Raw genomic sequence first — 25,576 nt, forward strand, 5'->3', positions numbered from 1 at the left:
TTCATTTATCATTCAAAAACTGAAAAACGAGAGAATTTTGCTGCGTCCGATATCTGTCTTGATCCAAGTATAAATTTTACGGCCTCAAGTAGGCTACCCTAAATGATCAACGTTGCTATGACCAAATGATTTGGAAGTAAATTTCGAGAGCGTTTAACTGGATGAAGGTGATAGATGATGACTCAAATATAGCTATTATGTTGCGCATTTACCTTGGGCAAGAACTGTTAAATGTAGCAAAAAATAATATTCAACTATAACAGTTCCTTCCATAGCACATTTGTTTAAATCAGGAAACGGGTATACACTTTTCTCATTGATGAAAATTAAAAAAAAAAAAGAATTTAGGCAATAGCAGCTTATAAGGTTCGTTTATGGAGTTTGTTTTGAAATTACAAAATTGTGAGTAAAATTTACTAATCCAAATTCAGACGTCGAATTTTGCACACAAGGTTAGCAGTAGGAAGATCAAGTTGGTTCCCATTATCGGACTTCAACAGGTCTTTTAACTGATCTCTAGGAGTCCCAAGACAGGTTTGAAAGGTTGCTAGGACCGGAGGAATTGGCATTGAAAGAGCAGAAAGCACATTACTCAAGTACTCGATATCAACCGACAGCTGCTGTGCTCCGCCATCTGTTATATACTGGATTCCACGTAGCTGCTCCATGTATAAGGCGGTGGCGCCTTCAGCAACCTTCCAAACACAAGACCAATGTATAATAAATGTTACTTGCACGGTAGAAAACAAAATGATCATTCTAAAAGAAAACATTAAATATCCTTTCATCTTTATGTTTATAGTTAAAAGGGAATCGAATGCTACCTTAAACATCCATTCTGTTGCAAAGAACTGAGCTTCATCATTGTTGGCGTCACTATTAGAAATACCCTCAGCAAGTGGCTCCAATTGTTGAGGCAAAGTAAGAAGATATTCGCCAACACTTGTCACGTAGGGTTGAGGGTATGCACTGAAGGTTGGTAGACGAAAAGCACTTTGTTCCTCGGCTGCAGACCAGATTGGCATACGAGATACCTCGCTGAGACGTTGTCGTACTTTGGATATGAGGACGTCGTACACTAGTTCATTCACTGCTTCAGCAAATGCAGCGACCCTTTGGGATGCAAGAGGAAGTGCATGGAATCGGGGATCTTTAGACTGCACCATCAACAAGTTATTATTCTCATTATTCAGCAGTCAAGCATGCAGTGTCATATGGATGACTAGCACCAGAACAAACACATGAAATGATTTAGACGTTCGTAATTTATACAAAAGTGGCTTGCATCTTGCTTTTGTAAGGAAACGTAGATTTTATTTTTAAATACCTGATCTAAAAGGTTAAACAGTTTCCGGGCCTTCTCAGGAACATCAACAAGCCGCACAGCTGCGACATCTAAGGCAGCTCTTCCACCTAATGGTGGCTCCCCATTTCCATCGTCATTTGCAAAATGTAGCTGGTTATTATCCAAACTTGAACCAAATACCGAAAGTGACAAAGTTGTGCTCAATCTAGCCAGAGTAGCTCTCAAGGATGCTTCAAAGACCGAAGACCTGCTTGTTAGACAGTCTGCAACAGTGAGTATCTGCAAGGCTCCTTGAACAATTGACCACTCCTCTTCATTAGAGATCAAATCAGTTTTTCTTGAATTTTGAGCCCCTTCCTTCCTGTCCAAGCCAATGTCCTTGTTGTCCACTCCACAGACAGCTCTAAGTGATTTGAGGGTGTCTTGGAGGGTAGAAATGTACTGTAACATTGTGTCATCAAGTGCAAGAATCAACTCATCTGCCTCTGAACCACCAGTAAAGTTGATGCACCTCTCTACAGCTGCTTCAAGAAGTAAGATAACTTGAGGAATAGATTCTTCCATCCTTCGAACAGTCTCACTAAGTTCAATACCCTGGGCTCCCACACCACGAGTGACAGCTCCCCTGAGATCCACCCCAGCGATCTCAGAGGAGAGGATAGCACGCTCCATGTGTCCATACCTATAGCACATCCAAGTTACTCGTTAAAAAAGCCAGAGAGCACCAAAATATGCTCTGTAATAGGAAAGAGAGAAAATCGCATTAATCAGAACTAACAGACATAAGAAAAAGGTTCCCACATCTTCCTCCCGCTTAGAAGGGGAAAAAAAGTCTAAACCCAAATGTAACTCAAGTCTTTGACAGTGACAGGTTCACCAAGGACCAGAAAAATCCATAGACTTTGTGCCTCTAGATGTTGAAATAGGGCAAAAACAAGAGGCATTTCATTTTATTATCTTTGTAATGGCTTACCTCTGTTTAAATGATTCATATGGATGGTACACTGCCTTGAGCGTGTCCATTAAAACTCCCGTATCAGATTCTGAAAATAAGTGCTGGATATTTCTTGCAAAGATTACCGACATATTATGTAAATCAATCAGGGCTTCTAGATGCTTAGTCTGAATCTTACTACCCTTTTGCATATCTCCAGATAAAATATCTAATATACCTGATGCCATTAACAAGGAGTGTGAAAGAAAAAATAATCAGTTCTCCTTCAGCTGAAATCAGATACATCGATCAACCAATACAGTAATAACTCAAGGAATATCATGAAAGTTAACTATTACCCTTAGCAAATGCTTTTGTTTCAGGAACAACCTCTCCAGTAGCAAGGTTGATGCGGGAGACAAAGCTGGAACCCACAGCTGCCATAGTCTCCACGAGAAGCTTTGGGACAAGAGTTTTATAATCCTCAGGAAAAGCAAACATACACCTGGAAGAAGAGTTCAGTAAATGGTCATATCCATAACATTTTATTCTTTGGAAGAGAAGAAAGTTTTCCATTAACATCCAGTAATATTTGCCAATTTCCAATTAAGAATGATAAATTTAGTTGATGTTTGGTTATTTCATAAACCCTTCTACCATTAATGAATGCAGAACAAGCAACTTCAAAAATAAAAACACGATCTGATTAGATATATGTAGAAAATGCAAGTAACATAAACTCCAAAGCAATGAACGCCTTTTGCAGCAAATTTCTAAAGCAATTCAGATTTCCTAGAAAATAAAATAAGAAAGCATGTGAAAACATCTTTGAGAATTAAAATGTGGAGCATTGAAATGTCAATAATAAATACCACTTCCATTCTTGTTCAAGGTAGAGTAGCAACTCATCGTAGAAAGTTGGTAACCAGCTTGAGAAAGACACAGCCAGAGAACTCGACTGTTCATTATTACTTGATAACCTTTCAACTTCACTCTTTTCATTAGCAAGCTTACTAACTCTCTTCTTAGAGTCAAAATCATCCCACAGCTGCTTTATGGGCTTGAGGTGAACTTTGGTATATTGCAGCTCCAGAGACTTGAATCTCCCAATTCGGATAAGTATTCCTCGCAAATCTTGAGCAACATCAACCTGTATAGTGTAAAAATTATAAATGTATAGAGGAGCCTATTAGTTAAAAAAAGGATGATAGACTTGCAAGTAAAAGAAAGCAACGCATGTCATGTACAGAACATACTAACCTTGCGATTGGATAATGCATCCGTGAGACGAGGCTGGACCATTGTGTCTAACCTGTCCTCTAAGACCTCAAGTTGCTTCCTGATATTTGCAAACTCAGCCACCTAAAGAGCAAATTTAAGGGAAAAAAATTTAAATCATAAAGATAAAACTTAATGGATGGAAAATCAGATAACATCATAGAAAAGTGGTAAAAATACAGTTACCTCCCCAACAGCAGATAAGCAATGCCTCATGTTAGCCAAGGTTTCTGCAGCCCGTGGAAGATCCCCAGAGGCAAACACATCCTCCACTGTTGCACTCAGTTGTGTTAATCCAGCGGCATCCTGTTTTTGCAGATAAAACCAAACAAATACTTAGCTGCAGTGCTTCATATGCAATAATCAATGATACTAACATGAACTTCAATGTCCAACATGTGAAAAGTCGGGATGAAATAATCAATGATACTCACCTGCAGCGTTTCATACGCAGCTTCCATTCGCTGCTTGACAGTGTCAACTTTAGCTAAAGCAGCTATAGACTCAGCCGATGATCCCTCCGCCTGCAAATAAAAGGCACTAAGCTTATCTTCAGATCCATGAATTAATTATTAAACCTACATCAAATCCTATTCCAAGGCATTAGAACAGGACGAAATATAAGCTTGAGATTAACTTTTGGCTTAAACCTGTATATTTTAGAGGAATTAAATCTCAAATCAGCTCAAAACCTAACAAATACTATGATTTTCACCTCCGATGTACAAGGAACACTTCAAGTACCTGGAAAAATATTCGAGCAACATTGAAATGATATAAGATCTGAAAGGAAAAAAGCAGACCTTTTTGAGCTTGTCGAGGATGCCGGCAACAGAATTACGAAGAGAAACGGCATCATCCTGAAGACGGAGAACGTCACGGGTGGCGCGAGGGACACGTAGGAGGGCAGCAGAACTTTGCTCCTCGAGGGAAGCGGCGATCTCTTCGGAGACCATTTGGAGCTTCATTTCGAGATCCACCATGTGCTTGTCGAGGGAGTCCTGAGGGTGCCGAGACTTGCACGCCGAGTTTATCCATTTCTTCGGATCGAATTTCTCGTCTGAAAATGGCCCTAGATCTAGCATCATTGTTTCTTTTCTACTGACTTCTAAAGGCTAACGGGTCATATAGCACAGAGAGGGCGGTTCATTTTGTTTTCCGGAGGGAGTATTCGTTGCGGTCTGCTGGTGCTGACAGACTGACGGTATGGGAGATGAGTTGAGTTGGAGTTGCCTTTGGGCCTCTGCGGTGACGTTTAGATGGTTCTCTTCAAAATTATCAGTTTCTTTTTATTTGACAAGAAAAATAACAAAGTTTTGCACCAAAGATCGTTGGGCCAAAACAATCCACATCAGATCAAAACCCAAACCTAAACTCAAGCCTTTAGCCTATGTCTCTCTGGGAATCTACAGACATATCCATGTCCACGTGAGAGTATAGTAGAAAAGTGAAAGGTTAATAGAAGAGAATATCAAATAAATTTATAATTTTTTTGTTTTTCATCTCTTTTACTAAAAAAAAAAAGAGTAAATTAGTCGTTAGATCAAATAGTAAATTGGTCATTTTGTTAAAATTTTCATCCATTTTACTTTTAAAATTGATTCTTGTAAACCATGAGGTATATGTGGCATATCATATGTTAATGTTTAATTATCTTTATTAGTCATTCCAGTTTTAACAGTAGAAATAAATAAAATTTTTAACAAAAATAATCAGTTTGCTCATTGATCTAATGTGCAGAGACTAATTTATCAATTTTTTTAGTAGAGGGGCAAAATGTCATCTGACACCTAATACAAAGGTCTCAATGCTATTTTTACCAATTTTTAACTCCATAAACGAGATTAAGAAATCTTCTTCTCATTCACTCCACATATCTTCTTTCTTTTTTCAGTTTGAAGATCTATTTTGTGGTATATTTGTTATATTCACAAGTTGTGATGGATAGATGACGATGCATGTTGTTTGCTAAAATTCCATCGGCCACCAATAGTTTTTCTTAGAAAATGTGTGGCTCTTTGTCAACTTTTTAATCTGTTTATGTTTTGAGAATATTTCAAAATAATAAATGATTTTACGAGACGATTTGGTTCCGTGTTGTCTTAAGTTTTATATTTTTCTATTGTTTAATAAGTCTTTAGTTTTAGAAGTTTTTGTTTGTTCTTGTAACACAGTTTCTAGTCTTGCTTATGCATGTAATCTTAATTTTACAAGTGATTTTTGATCCGTGATTTTTTTTTCTAAACTCTATCAAAAATAAATAATTTTTTCAATTCTACATCTTTCATATCAAATACACCAATAATAAAATAAAATATTCTACCTATCTACTCTCTTTCAATTTTACATTGTTTTATTTTTCTTCTTTTTAGTCTACCCAAGCAGACTCGTGAAAGCTTCAACCCCCATGATAAAGTCGAAGATCGACCTCCATACCTCTTCGTCTCTCAACAAAACCACCACTCTTATTCTTATACAGACTTCAACAAAACAAATTATATTATAAAATAAATAAATATATACCAATAAATTCACTGATATGTCTTTTGTTTGTTTCGACAAAGGTCTGTGGTAGCAATTTTCCGTCACCTTTGCTTTGACCCTGTTAATTACAAATTTTCTGTTAGCTATATTTTAAATTAGGGTAAATTGTTAAAATAGTCATTTTTATTTATTTTAAGTTATATTTTAGTCACTTATATTTAAAATGTTACGTTTTAGTCATTACGTTATCGTTTTGTTATGAAATAGACACTCTGCCATTAAGCTGTACGTTACATTTCAAATAGCAATTCAACGTGACTGTTAAAATTTATTTTAAATGCCAACGTAAATATCCAATTGAGATCGAAATTTTAATTGTTTTTTTATGAAAATAGAATACAACATTTTACCTAGTTGATTTTTTTTATTACCATAAAAAAGAGAAGAGCATAACGACAAAAAAGAATGAGAAAAATCTAAATCATTCTCATTTCTTTTTACTCTCACAACAATCGAAAATAAATACATTCATAATCCCTAAAGCAACAATTTATCCCTATATATACCCTTAACCCAACTTTTAAATCCTAGATACCCAATTCAATACAAGAAACACAACTATTACAACAATCCAAATCATTCTCTCCTTTCTCTTCTCCTTCTCCAAGTTTCTCACTTTCCTTAATAGTCCAACAAGCACCACCTCTGCATGAGATATTATAGGTGAATCAAATCAGTAGAAAAAACGCAACGTCTTCTCCTATTCTCATAATTTAGACACTTGAAAAATTTTCTACCTGAATTTTCATTCGATCATGAAATTCTCAATATAATTGGGCAACAACAATAGCAAGCAGTTAGAAATGTTGGTGTATCCATTTCTTATTCTTCTTTGTCGTTCTGCTCTTCTATTCTCTTCTTTGATGGTAACAAAAAAATCAACTGGGCAAAATTTTGTATTTTATTTTTATAAAAAAAGTCAACTTTTCTTGACATCCCAGTTAATATTTAAAATACATGTTAACTATCATGCTGGATTACCGTTTGGAAGGTAATAAATATTAACGGTAAATTGACCATTTCGTAACAAAACGACAATATATGTGACTAAAACGTAACATTTCAAACATAATTGATTAAAATGTAGTCTGAGACAAATAAAAGTAGTTATTTTAATAAATTGCCCTTTAAATTATTAGATAGTTGATAATTTTTTTTCATATTTACGTTATTTCACATAAATGAACATGATTTACATTTTTAAGTTTTTTTCCCCTAAAATCAAGTGTCCAATAAATCACCAACAAAAGTTGCAAATATATACCTCCCTTTCCTGTCTGCGCCTAAAAACCAGGAGAGTTCCCGACTTTTCTAGAGGAAATGCAAATTGCAAAATTCAATGCCAAATAGGCCTAAGCCCAAAAAAATATATGTGCGTAGTGCGTTTCTTGGGATACAAGCATATCTCCAGCCACTACATGTGACATGTACCCTTCTAGAAATTTCTCTCTAGCAGCTTCCTCCTTTCGTTATATAAAACCCACCATTTCACCCATCTGTAGCAGGCGGAAATTCCAAAAGCAGTGTTGGCTCGTAAGCTTTCTTCGTGCTCTCCAAGCAAGTTTGAGAAATTTTATTTTTTAGCAATCAACAGTGATGGCTTCATCTCTAGCTCTCAAGAGGCTCCTCTCATGCAACATCCTCCCTAGCTCCTTGCGGGTGGTCCGCCCAATGGCCATCGCTCCATCCTCCTCCAGGCTCTTTAACACCAATGCCATGCGTGAGTTCGACGACGATGGTGATGAGCGTGACCTCAGTGATGAACGCCAGCGTTCACTTTCTCGCCGCGGTGACGGTTTCTTCGCAGGTAGTTGCTCATCGTTCTGTGTTCCATTTTGAGTTCTTTCTTCTTCTCCTTCTTTTTTTTCCCTTCTGGGTATCGAAAATTGATGCTGATTTCGGCCTTTTTCATGTGCAGAGGTGTTCGATCCTTTTGCTCCAACAAGGAGCCTGAGCCAAGTCCTGAACATGATGGATCAGTTCATGGAGAGCCCATTTCTCTCCGCTTCCCGTGGCATGGGGGGTGGTCTCCGCCGAAGCTGGGACGCTAAGGAAACGGAGGATGCCTTGAACCTTAGGATTGATATGCCAGGGCTTGGGAAAGAGGATGTCAAAGTGTCTGTGGAACAGAACACTCTGGTGATCAAAGGCGAGGCCAAAGAATCCGAAGAGGAGGAAAATGGCGGGAGGTACACCAGCAGGATCCATTTGCCTGAAAAAGTTTACAAGACTGACCAGATTAAGGCTGAGATGAAAAACGGTGTGCTCAAAGTGGTTGTTCCAAAGATGAAGGAGGAGGAGAGGAATGATGTGATTCAGGTTCAAATTGACTGAGTTAACTGGTTGCATACGGATGAGGCTAAGTGGGTTTTCTTTGGTTTGGGGCTTTGGGTCTTGTACGTATTTAGTTTTGATAAGGGCTTCGAGTATAATACGAGAAAATATTAATGTAGAACTTTCATTTTGTGTTTAACAGAAAACCTTGTTAATTTTGGATCTAGATTTTTGCTCTGCTTGCACATGGAAAAAGACTTGAAATTAGTGACCAGATGATGAACAAGTTCTAATTTGTTTAATGCTCGTCGACCATTGAACGTTCCCCCTGTATGACGCTTCATTCAAAGTTGCGGAGGTGGCAATGCTTTTCCCCAATTCGCTTTTTTATCTATCTTCTTCTGCGACGGTACCCTTTAAGCTTCGAACGTGTGAAAGTGACTGTGAGCTGTTATTCTTAGTACCGTAAATCCGATTCCAATGTTATAGCAGGCTTCCTCAAATTGTTTAACAACGTTAAAACGTTTCCTTTAAGTGCCTGAACTTTGACGGAGAAAATTGTCACACAAGACGAGAGCTTAAAAAAAATAGAAAGATAAGATTAGAATTAAGATGAAACTGAAACTTTTATTGATAAAATCTACAACCAGTACAAGCAAATGTAGACATTGCATTGCTACCTGTCTTTACAAAGTGAGCTAGAATGTATGAACAGAAACTTGAACACCTAGCTAATTCACAATTCCAGCTGTTTCTCTTTGATCGTGGTTCACCATCGCAGCTTCATATTCATCTGCCAACTGCTTAGCTCCTAAAATTTCAGCTTCCAGCTCTGCCTCGCTTTCGTGTTTAGTTCTAGATTCATCACAGAACATTACGAAAATGGCCATGCCACCGTAATTCTTTAGCATATCTACTTTTTCTCTCAAGAGGGAAAAGAAATCGAGGAAAAAACAAACGAAAATGCAAAATAGGAAAAACTGGGTTTCATGATTTTTGGGATTGCTTCTCCTTTCTGTTCCATCGGTTTAGGGTGGGATCAAGAGCAGGTATTTGGATTCGATTCGAGTCGACCACCCATAAATCTGGGTCGGAAGTCTCCCACATCAGATTTGAATACTATTCACCAATCACCATATAATTTTATGATACGTCACTCATTCATTCATTCTTAAGCCAGCTCATAGCTCTAGCCTCTGATGGCAGAGCTAACATGAGTAAGATTCTATTATTAAAAAAAAAGCAAGTGTTTGCTACAATATATAAAACTAAAGTTAACTAGTCATTGGTTATTGCCGACATACCAATTCCCATGCATCGCAAATACATCTGATTCTCATAATTGATACAATAGTAATCTTCTCTTTTACATTGTCTGTCAATGTCAAAAAGTGTCACATATTGTATTTGCAATCATAGTAAAGAAATCATCAATCCGCCTTGATGAATGTTCATATCGTCTCTTATTTTTTTTCTGCCATACAGTGTAAATACTAAATCCTTGCATTCCAGGCTAATCTTTGCAGTCCTTTTTCTCAAGCAGTTGTATTCGATTGAAGAAGCTTCTTCACCAGGACCTTTCTTACTTCGTGGCCGCTTTTCCAAGTCTGACTGAACCCGATTTCAGGTTCCTAGGTATGGAAGTCTCCGATGACGAAATAAGGAGGAAAATTTTTTATATGGCCCCAGTCAAGGCACTGGGTTGCGATGACTTGCATTTTCTGTTCTTCCAAAATCAATGGCACACGGCTGATCCTTCAATCTGTGAAGCTCGAGTTTAACTTTGTGATTAATAAAGAATCTCTTCGGTTACGGGCCATGAGATAAAAGTATAATTTTTTTTATGAATGCCATATTAATTTAGAGAGATCTCAGTGCATTCGAGATAATCTTGGATTGGCTATTGGGGACGCTAAAAGTGTGAAATTTTGGAAAGATGTATCGGTTACTGCCTTACTGGGGCTATTGGAACAACATTGTGTTGATCCTGCGAGTATAGATGTTAACGTTCGCATATCCTCCATGGTGGATGATGAGGGAGAATGGCAGTGTCCAGATCTAAATCGGCTCAATGATGCCGAAGTTAGCAAGTATTCCTCCACCTTCTGTACAAGCTGGTCTGGATAATATTATTTGGCGCTGGTCTGATGATGGAGTCTTCACGGTAAAGGGAGCCTACTCTTTGCTCATGATTCATGAAGGATAGATAGGATGAAAGAGAAGCTATTTGGCGGGTGGCTTGGAATTATAAAGGTCCATGGAGAATAAGACATTTTTATGGCTTATTCTGAAAGGACAATTGTTGACAAATAGCGAGAGATGCAGGCATGGATTGACCGTAGACGCATCGTGCCAATTTAGTGGTTTAAATGATGAGCACCTTATTCATGTGCCACGAGATTGCTCACTAGCCCGAAAAGTCCGGTTACAGATTATTCCCACATGTTGCGCAACTTGCTTCTTCTCTTTACCCTTAACTACATGGATTATTGACAACATTAAAAATGAGATGAAGATAGAACCTAAAGAAGTGGACTGGGACACTGTCTTTAGTATCCTATTGTGGTGAGTTTGGAATCAAATAAACCAAGTTGTTTTTAGTAGGGGTAATTCTTGCTAGATCACCAAATCAAGCTGGTGTTGGGCTAAGAGTACCAAGGAGGCAACAAAAAAGTTGAATCCGGTTCAGAGGCATAGGGATCAACATTTGGCAATTACTGGAATTTAGATGGACCAAATTAAATATTGATGATGCAAGGAAGAGTGCGAGTGGTTACGCTTCAGCAGGATGTTTAGCTAGAGACGAACAGGGCAATTGGTTGTTTGGATATTGCAGGAGCTTTGGTAGTTGCGGTATTCTTCCGGCTGAATTATGAGCCATTTGCGATGGTCTCTCTCTACTTTGGAATGAAGGTGTCCGACGGGTTATGGTCGAATGTGATAGCATAGCGGCTCTGCGTGTTATCAATGACAGAGTGATTCAGATTTCGAATGTGGCACTTGGTTGTAGAACTAAGGAGATTACCAATCGACGATGGGAGGTGGGGCTAATGCAACGGCTAAAATTTGGCCCAGTCTAATAAATGGTATGGATCTGAATTCTGAAGTTATATGTCTTTGATGAAACACCAAGGAGTAAGGGCTACTGCAGTGATTTTCTGGTTTTACCTCCCTTTCTAACCCCCCCCAAAAAAAAACCCCTCCTTCACGAAAAAAGAAAATAGTAGAGGGACCTCTACTATACTTTTAACCCCAATTCTACCGCATGCTGGGGTAATAACGGTTGGTTTGCTTTTCTGGATCATGAAAGGAAAGTAAATTTGTGTATGAGCTGTCATATGCCCGATGGGCTATAGCCGAAAGGCAATCATGCTTCAGAAAAGCCCAACCTCAATCTGAATTTCTCTGTTCTAATTCCATAGTTGTGCCCAAAAATGTTTACTTGCAAAAACAAAGTTTAATAATGGGAAGGACGAGATCCGAAGGGAAATGGATAATGTCAGATTAATAAAATATTGAAACGTCTGGTTGCAAACAAAGTCATGTGATGGATGAGAAAGACACTGCGTCAATTATAAAACAAACTAAAACAAATTCTATTTTCACGAAATAAGTCCAAACATTTCAAACCAAAATTATTACGAAAAAAATTAAAAATTATAATTAAAAAAATCAAATGAACAAACCGATCTCATCCTATTAATGATTCGTTGTTAAAAGTTTGAAGAAAAATACATTGAGATATAGAAGAGATCTGATCAAACTTGATAATTGATGGGAGAGAGGAGTGAAATGTGTATGAAAAGTTAGAATATCCGGCCATTTTCTCTTTATTTTTACTATGTGCCCAACAAAATATTATATGCCAAATTATAATTATTTAACTTTTAATGTAGTTAGTGTCACAAATCAATCGAACATTAATTTTGTTAAAAATTATAAAAATTTATTATACTTTTATAGAACAATAAATATTAATATGAACATTATTGCTTTTTTATATTTTTATATAAAATCTATAAAATACTATTGTGTTGAAATTTAAATTTAAAATATAGTAACTTTTAAAATTTTAACTTAATCGTCGAAAGTTGTATTTTAATTTTATATAATTTTTTTATAAATATAATTTTTACATAATTTATTTTAAGTGTGTTATAATTTAATATGAATTAAAATATTTGAAAAAAGAATGAAAAAGAAATTGAAGAGATTTGTGTTGGATCACGTCTTTTCCCTCCCGACTGTGGTCGAAATATCCAGAGGGTGGCCCGTCCAAATGAATCAATTAATACAAAATCCCTTTTATAATTAGACAGATAGACAGAGAGAGACACGGACAGAACAGGCCCTTGAACACGAAATTTCTGCGTGGTTTCCTCAAGTTTCCATTTCAGTAAAAAAGAACGAAAACAGGGTTTCCTGATTGGGATAATTAGTCCAAACAAAAAGGTCCCCATAGAAGGTATGAATGAATGTTGGATTGTTGTAACTACTGCCTCTTCACCATCATATCCAATTATGATGCCCTCTTCAGTTGTCCACGTTTGCTTGCACCTCCATCGTCTCTACCTTGTTCTTTGTTTTTTTGAGTATTATAGTCTCTCACTCAAATTCCTGACCTAAATAATCCATAGATTTGGATCTAACATTATCCACATAAATAATATATTTTTAGGATGAGATTTTACATAAAATTTTGATTAGGTGTGAGCAAAATTTAATTTGAAATTTTTTTTAAAAAAAAGTTTGAATTTCAAGTTAATCAAATTGAGTTATTCGAGTAAACTCGAATCGAATAAGTAATTCAAATTCGAGTCGAGTTGAATTTTACAATTCAAATAACAGATTAGTGTAATTACCCTTTTGTTCATTGTCAATTTTGAAAATGAGCAAATTGGTCTTTCAATAAAATTTTACAAAATTCAAAATAATTTTAAAATTTTAAAATATTTATAAAATTCCAAATTTTATCTTTTTAAAAATTATAAAATTTAAAGAAAAAGGTAAAATATATAAAGAAAGTTAAAATTTTTTAAAAAATTCTAAAATAATAATATTGAGACCTAAATAACTTAATTAATAATTCAAGTTTATAATACTAAAGTATCTTATTATTTTATTATTTTACTTTGAAAAAGTTTTAAAATATATATAGTTTCAATTTATATGCTATAACATGAAATTAGTTGCATTGTAACAAGATTTTAATTTGAAATGTTTAAGTTTTTAATTTAACTCGAACAATTTCACTTGATTGGACTCGACTCGAATCTCATTTCACTCAAGTTGATTCAAAAAATTTCAAATCGAATTAAAATGATAAAGTATGACTTACTAACTCAATTAACTCGAAAATTTTTCACCGAATTCCATACACGTATAAACCAAGAAAGAAAACCAAAGTTGCTTCCCATCACGTCATATTTTTCATTTATTTATTTTTAAAATATAGGACATGAGTCATTTTTAATTCCATTATAAAATTAAAAATATATATATATAGTCCCAATAATTATTCCACACATATATCACATTAGTATTACCGATTTTTGTTGTTTTTCACCTGTATTTATACAATTGTCTTGTAATACGTGTGTTTATGCTTTTTTGTTGCTATAACTGTATAATAAATTTCATTACTACGTTGGTATTTCTTGCTTTTATTGTTAAAACCGACAGAACAAGAGCGTCGGATCGAGTGTGTTTTCTACAAACATCACACGCATTGGCGTAATCGTATTACTCTATTTAATTTTAGTCTTCTTATTTTACTAGTCAGAGAAAAGTTGAACTTCATATAAAAACAAAAAATTTTGGTGCAACGACATATGCAAAATGTTTTTCTAATTGGAGGCATAGTTGATGAAGACGAGGTCACAGATTTAAACAAAAAGGATTATGGAAGCAAGCTTGCTTTAAATATTTATTATCATTCCGTAGCCTAATTAAGGTCCCTTTGTATCCACTAAAGGGTCAATTTAAAAAGGATTTCTTTTAGATGACTTTTTTCAATTTCATCGGTGAAGTTAGAAATTTTTTAATGAGAATAAAATTGACCATTTTAATAGTTTATATCTTTATAAATTTAAAAATTAAATAAATTCTTTTATTATTTTAAAGAGTTAAAATATAATATTACTTTTATTAATATAAAATTTTAAAAAGCATATATGAAAGTCATTTACATCAACTTTAGGGTGCAATAGCCTCCGGTGAAAAGGAGTAATCCTCTTTTACCCATAAACTTTCTTGTTAAAATTTAATTATTAATTTTATTACATTAATTTTAATATTAATATATTTTTAAATATTATTTAAAATGAATATATTTTATTAATCAATAAGAATATAATTTTAATTTAATGTCTTAAATAAATTTTTAATAATTTATAATTTTAATATAATTGTTATTAATCAATAAAAATAAAATTTTAATGCCAGTGAAATGTTAATAATTTATAATAATTATTTAATGTAAAATTATTTAGTATAATATAATTTTATTTATTTTAATTGTTACTATAATTATACACATTTTAATCTAATGTCTTTAATGGACATTTTTTACTTTTATTACACTGGCACCACTACAATTGAATCTAAACACATATCTCACCATCGTTGATTTTACCGTAACTAATTTTACAATCACCGATATTTTCAATTTTAACAAAACTAATCTCACCATCCATTCAAACTAAACCTAAGTTATTCTACCCATTTTAGGGCATAGTAGAGTAGACAATTTGGAAACATCCATTACTCCCCGATTGCTTAGTAGTAAAATTAGGAAAAATAAAAAAATTTACCCAGTACCTGAGCATCCATAACTTGTTGTTTTTCAATATTTTATCCCTTAAGGACATCAAATATAAATTTTTATTATTGCTTTCAAAAAATAAATTTTGATCAATAAAAGTTGGGTACAATAATAAGGTATAATGTATTCTTAAGGAGAGAGACATAAATTGAACTTTGGAGACCACATTGTTAGGATGAATAGTACGAACCTAAAACATAAATAAATGAACATGAAAAGTACCAAAGAAATAAAATAAAATTATATTATTAATTTTAATTTAAAAATTAAAATATTTATGGATTATATAATTAAAAGATATTGCCAATAGCAAAGTTATTACCAAATAAAAATATTTAAAAAATTAACATATTGGAAAATAATAAAAGAGATAAGCGAATGTTTTTGGAATTTAATCAGTGACCGAACTGAACAAAACCAGTAATTTTTTATGAGATCGATCAATCAATTTTAGCTATTAAAGTAAATAAATGAATAAAAATATTAAAAATTGTAACAAAACTAATTAATCGATTTTACATCTTTCAATTCAAATGACCGGTCCAGTCGGATTTATATAACAGTAAATCAATCCCAAAAGTCAAAGTATCTCAAACCCTAAGGTTCCAAACGTGATATAACTGTCGTTCCACGTCATCAACATCAAACGTCAACAGGAGAGGGTAAGGAATAGATATTGGTTATTGGTTATTGTCTTGAGTGCCTGTTTAGAATAAGAAATTCCTTATTCTTCTTTGGATATGCAAATATCCCCCTAGTTTTCTATAATTAAACTGGGCTAGTGGATTCACCCAAATAACCCTCTAGTTTTCTAGAAATTACACATTGAGCTCGGCGGTCCATTTTTGGACAGGTCTGACCGACATTACCTCTCTACCATGTATCCTCAATAATAAACCTGATTTGTTCTTTGGGTTGGGTGGATTTATTTATAGATAATATTATCCTAGTTTGGTATATCCTCAAGTCAAACATCACATGCGTAGGTATAATTGTATTGTTCTATTTATTTTTAGCATTTATCAGTTAAAGACAAGTTGCATTTCATCATAATTCATAAGTTAGGTTCCATGAGATTTAAAAACAAACAAACAAAAAATCTTGGTCTACGTGTGAGGCAAGGACATGCAAAATGTTTTATTCGATGCATTGTTACTTAATGATGACGTTGTGTGAGGTTTATACAATCAAGAACTTTGGAAGCAAAGTTAGTTTTATTTCTTATGATTTTGAATTATATTCATGTTAGCTTGTGCTGTAGTTTTTGGAGCAGAGCAGATATTTGAGAACTCTCGGTGCCGCTTGAATATTGCTTAGAGCAAAATCAGAAAGAAAAAGAGAACACAATCAAAAATTTCAATTGAAGTAAAATTAGGTCTTTGCGCAAATATTTTTAGAAAAAGAGTTGCCATGTATTGTTTATTTGCTTAGCCCCGACTGATTGGTAATTGTTCCTCGTCAGCTGGAACATATTTTGAAACACCCTCATCATAGGTCACATCTCCATTCATGACAAAGGATTATGAATCTGATGATGATCCACCATGAAATCCCAGCTAACTGCTGGGGGGCAACCATATAACAGCTGAGCAGTTCAATGATGAACGAGTGGGGAGTAAATGAAACCCAACTTCTAGTATATATAACGTTAGGTAAAACCCTAGCCTCCCTCCACTCCACCATCTCTGGGCCTATAAATTTCACTAAGAGGATAGGACCCCTTCGAAAGGCTGAAGTCATAACAGTGGTGTTTCTGTAGCATCCCCAACAGGGGAGCAATCGTCGGGCCTCCTTTGTGGTGGTACACTTGAAGGCACCCCCCCAGGAATACCTCCCTTTCCTTCCTTGGAGGCTTTCTCAGCCTCTTCTCCACTGCTTACAAAGTTTCGGCCTCCATCCGGAAGTTGTTTTTGGTCATGATTAACGAGAAAATAAAGAAAACAAGAGGAAAGAACTTAGAAAAGGTGAAACCTTACCCTGAAAAACCATGGGCGCGAAGTAAAAAAAAAAAACGAAGATGAAGAAATATCGAGGATGAAAATGAGAAGAAATGAGAGAAAAGAACCCAAAAAAATGGTTGAACACTTCAAGAATTGAACACTAGGGGAAATTTCGGACTAGAAAAAAATAGTAAACTACTAAAATAGTCACTTTTGTTTCCCTCAGGTTACATTTTAAGGTGGGTTTTGGATGGGCGATTGGATTTTGAAAAATCACTCAAGCATAAAATATCGTACTAATTATTTAATAAAAAGAATGTTAGAACAAAATCACACATTACTATGCTTGACAATAACGGACAGATAATACACCTGTCACCTAGTTAACCACATAAGCAGCCTACCATTCATATTGTCGGTGACATAACACTACATGACAAGAGAATCTCCCCTATATATATTCCAACACATGAAACATCAGGGATCTCGTTCTTTCCCAAAGTATTCCACCAGATAACTTAGTATTCTCTAGTCCCTTCTCCTCCTCTCTTCCTTTCTTAGTATTTTCTAGTCCCTTCTTCTCCTCTCTTCCTTTCTTAGTTCTTTCCTCTAACTTTCCCCTTATTATAAGTGAGGCGGCCTCCAAATAACCACCACCTCTCTTTTTAATCACTTTTTTTGTTGATTCCTTATATAAAAAAAATTATTATTATTATTTTTATCTAGTTTTAACAAGAAAAATTAATCATTCAAAGGTTAAATAAAAGCTGGATTTTTCATATAGTTTTAGGTTAAAAAAAAATCATTCTGCCTATAAATTTATTACTTATCAGAGTAAGAATAATTGTTGTTTTTTCTTGCATTTTATTTTTTTCACTTTGGCTTGTAATAATTCAGTACATTAAAATCAGTTAAAAAGATCTTTGCTCTCAACAAGGAAGATGACAAATCTAATGGATCAGATTAAAATTGTTGTCATCGCTGTGACCTAAATTAATGAAAAATGACTTGCTATATATGCAATAATTACATGATTTTGACAAAGGTCAGAGTTGATCCCCAACAGACGAGCAGCTGCCACGACCTTAACATAAATCTTTGTCCGTTGCCACATGAAAATGATATTACTACGCAACATCAATATAGATCTGAACTAACTTAAAATTGTAGGACTGACGAAAAAAAACTCGAAAATGGTTTTGAATACTGATGTTCATATTATTTTTTATTTTAAGTTAAAAGGTTTAATATAGTATTTGGTGCTAAAATTCGATATTTTGTTTTAATGTGATATTTATGTTATTATTATTTTATTTAATCTAGTATTTGTATTTAATAAATATTATATATTTTGGTATCTAAAGATAATGTTATTGACTTTTTAATGTTTAATTCGGTTTTAGGATTGATTTGATTAAAAATAGTTGCTAATATTATTAGGTTTGAATTTTCATGATTTTAATAGAATAAATTTAGTGTTAATTATGAATTTGTTTAATTTTACGTTTAATTTGTCGATACAATATGGTGAATGCAATTTAATTCGAGTTTTAAGATTAATTTGATGAAATTTAATTATTAATATTATTAACTAGTTATAATTTTTTATCAAATCAACTCTAAAACTTGAGTTACACACTAAAAATTACTACTGTTTTCTTTAAATATCAAAACTTATAATTTCTATCAAATATAAATATTACATTTGACAAAAAAAAAAACACACAAAAAGTGACAAACTTAACTATCAAATTATGCATTAAGCTATGTTAAAATTAGTGTTACTCAATTCCATGTTATTTAGGGTGCCGTGATTAAGGATAAAAGTAAAAATATTTGTGAAAAAGATTTTAACCCCACAAAATAATATCAAAATAAAACAAAATAATTCAAATTAAGAAATAATATAAAAAATCAAATCAAATCAAATTATTACTAAAGGATGTAAAATATTTAAAAATTTCAACTCAATCAACTTACCTCAGATGGAAAGATAAAGCCGCCACCCAGCTGTGTATAAATCCACAGGCGAAGAAGTTTCCATGCAGTTTCGTTTCCCTCATCAATTATTTTCGTAATCTGGTTGGGTCCGCTCCTAATCAGTCTCAATACAGCGGGTTTGCCCATTTACACACGTATTTAAGATTTTACACATTATTTTATACAAAAAAGAACACATTATATTTGCAAGATTTAATAATTAATTGTAAATTTAGAACCAAATGAGCTGAAACCTGAAAGTCAAAGTATCTCAAATTCCAGGTGTCCTAAGATCTTCGTATAACAGTCGTGCCACGTCATTGGCGTTAATTGTCAACAGGTGATGGGAAAGGAATGATACTGGATACGCGGATATGCTCTCACTGCCTATTCAGAATATCTTTTTATTCTTCTTTGGATATGCGAATATGCTTTTGCTACTCCTAATTCGTACTTTCTATATATAATTAAACTTAGTAAGTGGATTCATGCAATTATTCTCCATTATTTCTTTCCAGAAATTACCCTTACCCCACGTTGAGCTCGGCGGTCCATTTTTTGGACACTCTGACCGAAATCACCTTGGATCCTCCATAATTAGCCTGAAAAAAAGTCGGTAGGTGAGTTATGTTGGATTCTTTGGTGTAGATTTATAAAAGTTGCAAGCTTCTTTAAATGGTTAACTAATATGAAAAGGAAGGGTATATGGATGCGGTGGGTGTATCCTCAAGTCAACCATTGTAATGCATTAAAACCAAATTTAATGTGTTATTTGCACGTTGAACGAAAATCATTTATCTATTCCAGCTATTTAAGTGAAATATTTTAGTCGAATAGAATATTATTGTAAATTTATTCTATATGATATAAATTAAAGAATATATGAAATTAGTGGAATAATTCCTAACTCGGTTTGTAGCGAATTTAGTTGTTAATGCAGGAGGACATGGATTCCAAAGTATTAAAATATGTTTATCCTACTTTCTAATGATTAAGAGAAGGATTATGAGTAATTTAAAACTTGTATCAATAAAATACTATATTTCGTAATTAGAAAATAGATTGGATTGGATTATAAAATGGGAGTCCAAATTGATCCATAATTTAAATGTCTTTTTTACAGGTTCCAACTCTAATAATTTTATGAACTCTTTTACATATTGAACAAGATTTTAAATTTTTTATATTCTTGAGGTTCATGATTATCTTTCCCACCTCCAAAATTTGAATCTAATTTTTTTAAAATTTTAACAAATAATCCACCTTTAAACAAATTTATTATTGGACCGCATACTTTTTCTAAAACACAGGAAATTTCTTAATTTGCTTACGTTGGTTAGATGGTGACAAATTTTGGACTAAAGGACGACCCTTCCCTAAGCTTTGCTCGTCAGTGAGACGCTATAACTTGGACGTGCGTGCTTTTTCCAGAACCCGGAAATTTTCGACTACAGGACGTTTCTTCCCTATCCTACGAATAAAACAATGGCTGCTACTTGTAGTTCGTGTCATTGTGCATGATTTTGCGTAGCCAATCGTTCAACTTCTTCATACATGCAGCGTTATATATATTACAATATACCCTCAACGTATAACAATAAGCTCTTTACAGCAGTATTTTATTATAATACTTATAGAATCAATTTTTATATTTTTTAACTTTTTATAACAGCTATAAAATATGTTTTTAATTAAATTAATTTTCCATAATAGTTATTTTTTCTTCAAATTTTAATAAAATTAGTTTTTATTACTAAGTGAAATAAAATTAATAAATTTTAATTATTTTTAACAAATATATTTAAATTTTACATAAAAGTCAAGTAACCATACTTTATTAAATGAAATTACATTTATAAAGTTTATCAATGATATAATCTAAATCTCACTAACTAATATATAAATCTTAAATATTGTTATAAGTATATATATATATATATATATATATATATATATATATATATATATATATATATATAACAACTATCACTCTATAACGCCCAAAATTTTAGTAAAAGACTGTTATAGAAAATGTTGATAGTATTAACTTTTATATATGTGTAACAATATAAATCTTGACCCACGTTGACTTCTAATGACTAATCATATATCAATCAACATGATTAAAATTTAATTTGATTTTTAAAATTTTATTTGAATTTATATGTACTTGGAAATTATATATATTTTAATTGTCTAAAAAATCTATAATTTTAATTTTTAATTAAAGTTACATATCAGGGAAAAAAAGATGTTAGACTTTACCATCCTATACTAGTTATTGATATGTCTGACGTAGAATGTAAGACTGTTAGAATAATAGCTGATCTAGGGATTGACTTCTATTATTATTCTGTTAAGTCTGTTGTTAGTTGATATTGGTTGTTGATAACTGTTAGTAGTTACTATTAGTTGTTATTAGCAGTTATTGACTACATGCTTTTCTATATAAGCATGCACAACCCTACTCAAGAAGAGAGAACTTTGATGTATCTCTTTTGAAGTAATACAAGAATTATACATGTTATCATCTATTTGTCAAACTTAACATGGTATCAGATGTCCATTCTTTCCTGGGGTAATCGTCCATGACTTCTCCTTCCAGCCCGTCTGCTGTCCAATCAGTTGCGCCAGCAATGCCGTCTGCTCTACCAGATGAAGTTGTTGATAGTCGGTTTTCTCTACCAAGAAGATCAATGTGCTTCTTAATGATAATAATTACCTGTGTGGAGTCAACAAGTTCTTCTAGCAATAAAAACATATAAGCTTCATAAATTCATTGACTCGCGTTTTGTTCCTCCTTCTTGATTCCTTATTGATGATGCTGGTGTCTCGCAAGAAAACCCGAGTTTGCTTGCTTTGAATAGTAAGATAGTGCTCTTGCATCATGGTTACTGTCATCGGTGAGTCCTTTTGTTCTTCATCATCTTATTGGTCTAGATACAAGTCTTCAAATTTGGAACGCACTTGTTAGTTTGTTTGGCAACAAAACTACTTCTCAGCTAATGTTTTATAGAAAGGCATTACATTCTTAGCATAAGGCTGATCTTTCCATGAAAGATTTTTGATGAAAATCAAGGGCTACTGTGACAGCCTTGCTAGTTGTGGGGAGGTTATCAGTGAACGTGAACATGTTACAGCTATTCTTAATGGCTTATCGTCCGAGTATGAGTCGGTGCTTACAATCATTACTGCGAGTCCAGTACCTTATAGTGTACAGGGAGTTACTACTTACTTGATGCTGAAGCTCGTTAACAATTCACTGTGCTTGATGCTCCCAGTTCTACGAACATGGTCACCCACCAGCCTACTGTTTTTGAAGGCAACAGTTCTTCTCCACCAACTTATCGACCCTCTTTAGGTGCTCGTGGTCGTGGCGTGGTCGCTCTTCAGGCTCTCATTTTCAGTGTCAATTATGCGGAAGGCTGGTCACCTTATTGATCGATGCTATTATTGATTTGATACCATATATAAGAGTATAGGCTATAGGCCTCCTCCTTCTCCTCAGGCTAATGTTTTCATGGTTGGCAATTACTTTTCTCTCAATCCCTGGATGTCATCTTCTCTGCCTATGATGCCTTCTTACTCACAACAGAATTGGTATGCTCCCCCAGCATATCCTCAGGTCTGGACTACTCCATTTGCTGTTAATCCTCTGCAGCATGCCAATGCACCTGTCCTAGGACCACCACCATCTTATCCTCAGGCTCTTATTGCTACACTTAAAATTGCGGGTGATAACTCGTGGTATCCAGATTCAGCGCATCACACCACCTCACCAATTCTCCTACTTCACTGAGTGACAGTGCTCCATACAATGGCTCATGTAAGGTGTATATGAGCAATGGTAATGCTCTCTCTATCAGGTCAACTAGTCAGTCTTCTCTTTTTACACGGTCACGACCTTTATTCATTAAGTCTTTACTGTTTGTACCTAGGATAACCAAAAACTTATTATCGGTATCCAAGTTCACAAAGGATAACCAGGTAATGTTTGAGTTTTTTCCTACACAGTGTCGGGTTCGCGATCTACAAACCAATGAGGTTCTACTCCGGGGTTCAGTACGTGATGGGCTATACAAGCTTGACTTACCTAGCTCGTCCCAAACAACTGTATCTCCTACTTCAGCTCAATGTTGTGCTATTGCTAATCTTCTCCCTCTCAGTCTATGGCATGCTAGACTAGGACACCCTTTATACTGCTACACTTACAAAGGCATTACACCATTGTAATATTAACTTTGGTTTATCTGTAGATTCTCTTCATTATGTTGCCTGTCACTTAGGCAAAGAATGCAAGCTGTTATTTTCTAAGTCTATATCTGCATATACTAAGCCATTGCAACTGGTAGTTGTAGATGTTTGGGGCCTTACTCTGATTTTCTCTAACAATTTTCGTTACTATGTTGCTTTCACTAATGCATGTACCAGATATACGTGGCTCTATTTTTTAAAAAAAATCTAAATGCTTTATATTTTTTAGTCTTTCATAAACAAGCAGAAAGGATCCTCAGTTACAGGCTACTTACTCTACAAACCGATGAGGGATGAAGAGTTCTAGGCGTTAAGGGGTTACTGTCTCAACAAGGTATTCAGTAGAGGATTACATGTCCGTATAGTTCGAACAAAATGGGTTAGTTGAAAGGAAACACATGCATATCGTGGAAGCTAGTTTATCCATGCTAGCTCATGCAGCTATGCCCTTGTCCTACTAGAACGATGCCTTCAGCAGTGCTGTATATTTGATAAACAGGTTGCCTTCTTCTCTTATAGGCAATATGTCACCATATGAGAAACTATTTTTGGTCCAACCAAACTATTTTTTTCTCCGAGTCTTTGGATGTTTATGTTTCCCGAACCTTAGGCTACATAACACTTACAGACTTCAGTTTCGCTCCACACCTTGCACGTTTCTAGGTTACTCACCCCTACATAAAGGTTATCGGTGTTAGGATGGTAATGGAAAAATATACGTTTCATGTCATGTTACATTTCATGAGTCATCATTTCCTTTCAAATCTGTCAAACTCAAACCTAATCCTACAACCATTTTTCCTTCACAGTCAAGTTCTAAGTTACTTGTCATGCTTCCTAGTCGTCCACCTATCACTACATCAGTACATAATGAGATCCCTAGGCTCTCAACAAACTCTACTCATACTACTCATTTGGCATCTAGTCCAACTCAGTCTTTGCTAAATTCCACTCCCTTCTGGATACCTAATAATATCTTAACTACTCTGTCACCTCAACCTACTACTCATCAACCTACTGTCCCTCAACTTGCTACCCAACTCAACTCTCATTCTATGATCACACGTAGCAAAGCCGGAGTATTTAAACTTAAGGCATACCTAACTAAGGTAGATTGTTTGTCAAATGATACACATGTTGACATTTATGAAGCAATGCAGAATGAGTGTTGGTAAGCAGCGGTGCACAATAAGCTACAGGCTCTTCTTCAAAATAATAAATGGAGTCTCTGCCCTCTTCCTATTAACTGACGAACTGTGGGATGCAAATGGTTATTTAAGGTGAAGAAAAAGGCCGATGGGATAGTGGAGAGATATAAAGCCCGATTAGTGGCCAAAGGTTTTTCTCAACATGCTGGAATTGACTTTAGCAACACATTTAGCCTAGTGGTTCGTGCAGCAACCATCCGCGTTGTGCTTGCTATTGCTGTCATGAAAGGGTGGTTCTTGCGACAGGTTGATGTCAATAATGCCTTCCTCAATGGTGATCTAACAGAAGAAATTTACATGGAGTAGCCGCCTGGTTTTGAAGTGTCAGGTGCCAACGGCCAGCAGCTAGTTTGTAAGCTGAACAAAGCGCTTTATAGCCTGCGCTAAACGCCTCGAGCGCGGTTCCATACTCTCAAGTAGTATTTGGTTACTCAGCTCGATTTTAATACTTTAAAGGCTGATATCTCGTTATTTATCCGTACATCATCTGGGAATGTGGTACTACTTATAGTGAATGTGGATGATATTGTAATAACAGGCAATTCAAACGATGAGGTGGACAGTGTGATTCACCAGCTTCACAAGAAATTTGCGCTTAAGGTGTAATATCCTGAAAATTACTATTGTAATACCCCAAAAATTACTACAGTAAGAAAATAGGTATCATTGATATAGTAAAATAAGGAAATAAAGTGACAAAAAGGGAAATTTTGAGTTATGGAAACATTGGAAAGTATATTATGATACATTAATTCAAGAAAGACTTAAATCGCAAAAGTGAGAAAAGTTTTGTTGATTAAGAGTAAATACTCAAAATTTAAGAGGGTAAAGTGTAAATATGAAAAAGTTGAAGGACCAATGGTGTAAATATTTTAAGGGTGGAATAGTCTAGAAACTAAGGAAAATGGATGAATTAGGACCAAATTGAAAAGGTAAAGAATTTTGAGGGATTAAATCGTAATTTTACCTAATTAAGTGATGACTCAAGGATGAAATTTTTAAAGATTATAAAGGGCAAAATGGTCAATTAGAATA

At 34.3% G+C, this 25,576-nt stretch overlaps 2 protein-coding genes across 3 annotated transcripts; one reads left to right on the forward strand and one right to left on the reverse strand.

The window, feature by feature from the left end:
- Window positions 1–227: 227 nt before the first annotated feature.
- On the reverse strand, window positions 228–4,780 carry LOC105764893 (conserved oligomeric Golgi complex subunit 7). The gene is made up of 10 exons (XM_012583685.2): window positions 4,322–4,780; window positions 3,953–4,042; window positions 3,705–3,824; window positions 3,501–3,602; window positions 3,113–3,390; window positions 2,600–2,745; window positions 2,280–2,478; window positions 1,328–1,988; window positions 825–1,157; window positions 228–695 (listed from the first exon to the last, which is right to left on the reverse strand). Exons 1-10 carry the CDS (start codon window positions 4,604–4,606, stop codon window positions 417–419), a joined length of 2,493 nt encoding a protein of 830 aa, XP_012439139.1. The 5' UTR covers window positions 4,607–4,780; the 3' UTR covers window positions 228–416.
- Window positions 4,781–7,545: 2,765 nt separating this feature from the next.
- On the forward strand, window positions 7,546–8,562 carry LOC105764895 (23.6 kDa heat shock protein, mitochondrial). 2 transcript variants are annotated; one of them, XM_012583689.2, is made up of 2 exons: window positions 7,546–7,872; window positions 7,981–8,562. In XM_012583689.2, exons 1-2 carry the CDS (start codon window positions 7,659–7,661, stop codon window positions 8,394–8,396), a joined length of 630 nt encoding a protein of 209 aa, XP_012439143.1. In that variant the 5' UTR covers window positions 7,546–7,658; the 3' UTR covers window positions 8,397–8,562. The 2 variants fall into 2 exon arrangements, with proteins under 2 accessions (XP_012439143.1, XP_012439144.1); XM_012583690.2 differs by having other exon boundaries at window positions 7,548–7,869.
- Window positions 8,563–25,576: the final 17,014 nt, after the last annotated feature.

Source organism: Gossypium raimondii, chromosome 12, assembly GCF_025698545.1.
Source record: "Gossypium raimondii isolate GPD5lz chromosome 12, ASM2569854v1, whole genome shotgun sequence".
In the NCBI taxonomy this organism is placed as follows: Eukaryota; Viridiplantae; Streptophyta; class Magnoliopsida; order Malvales; family Malvaceae; genus Gossypium; species Gossypium raimondii.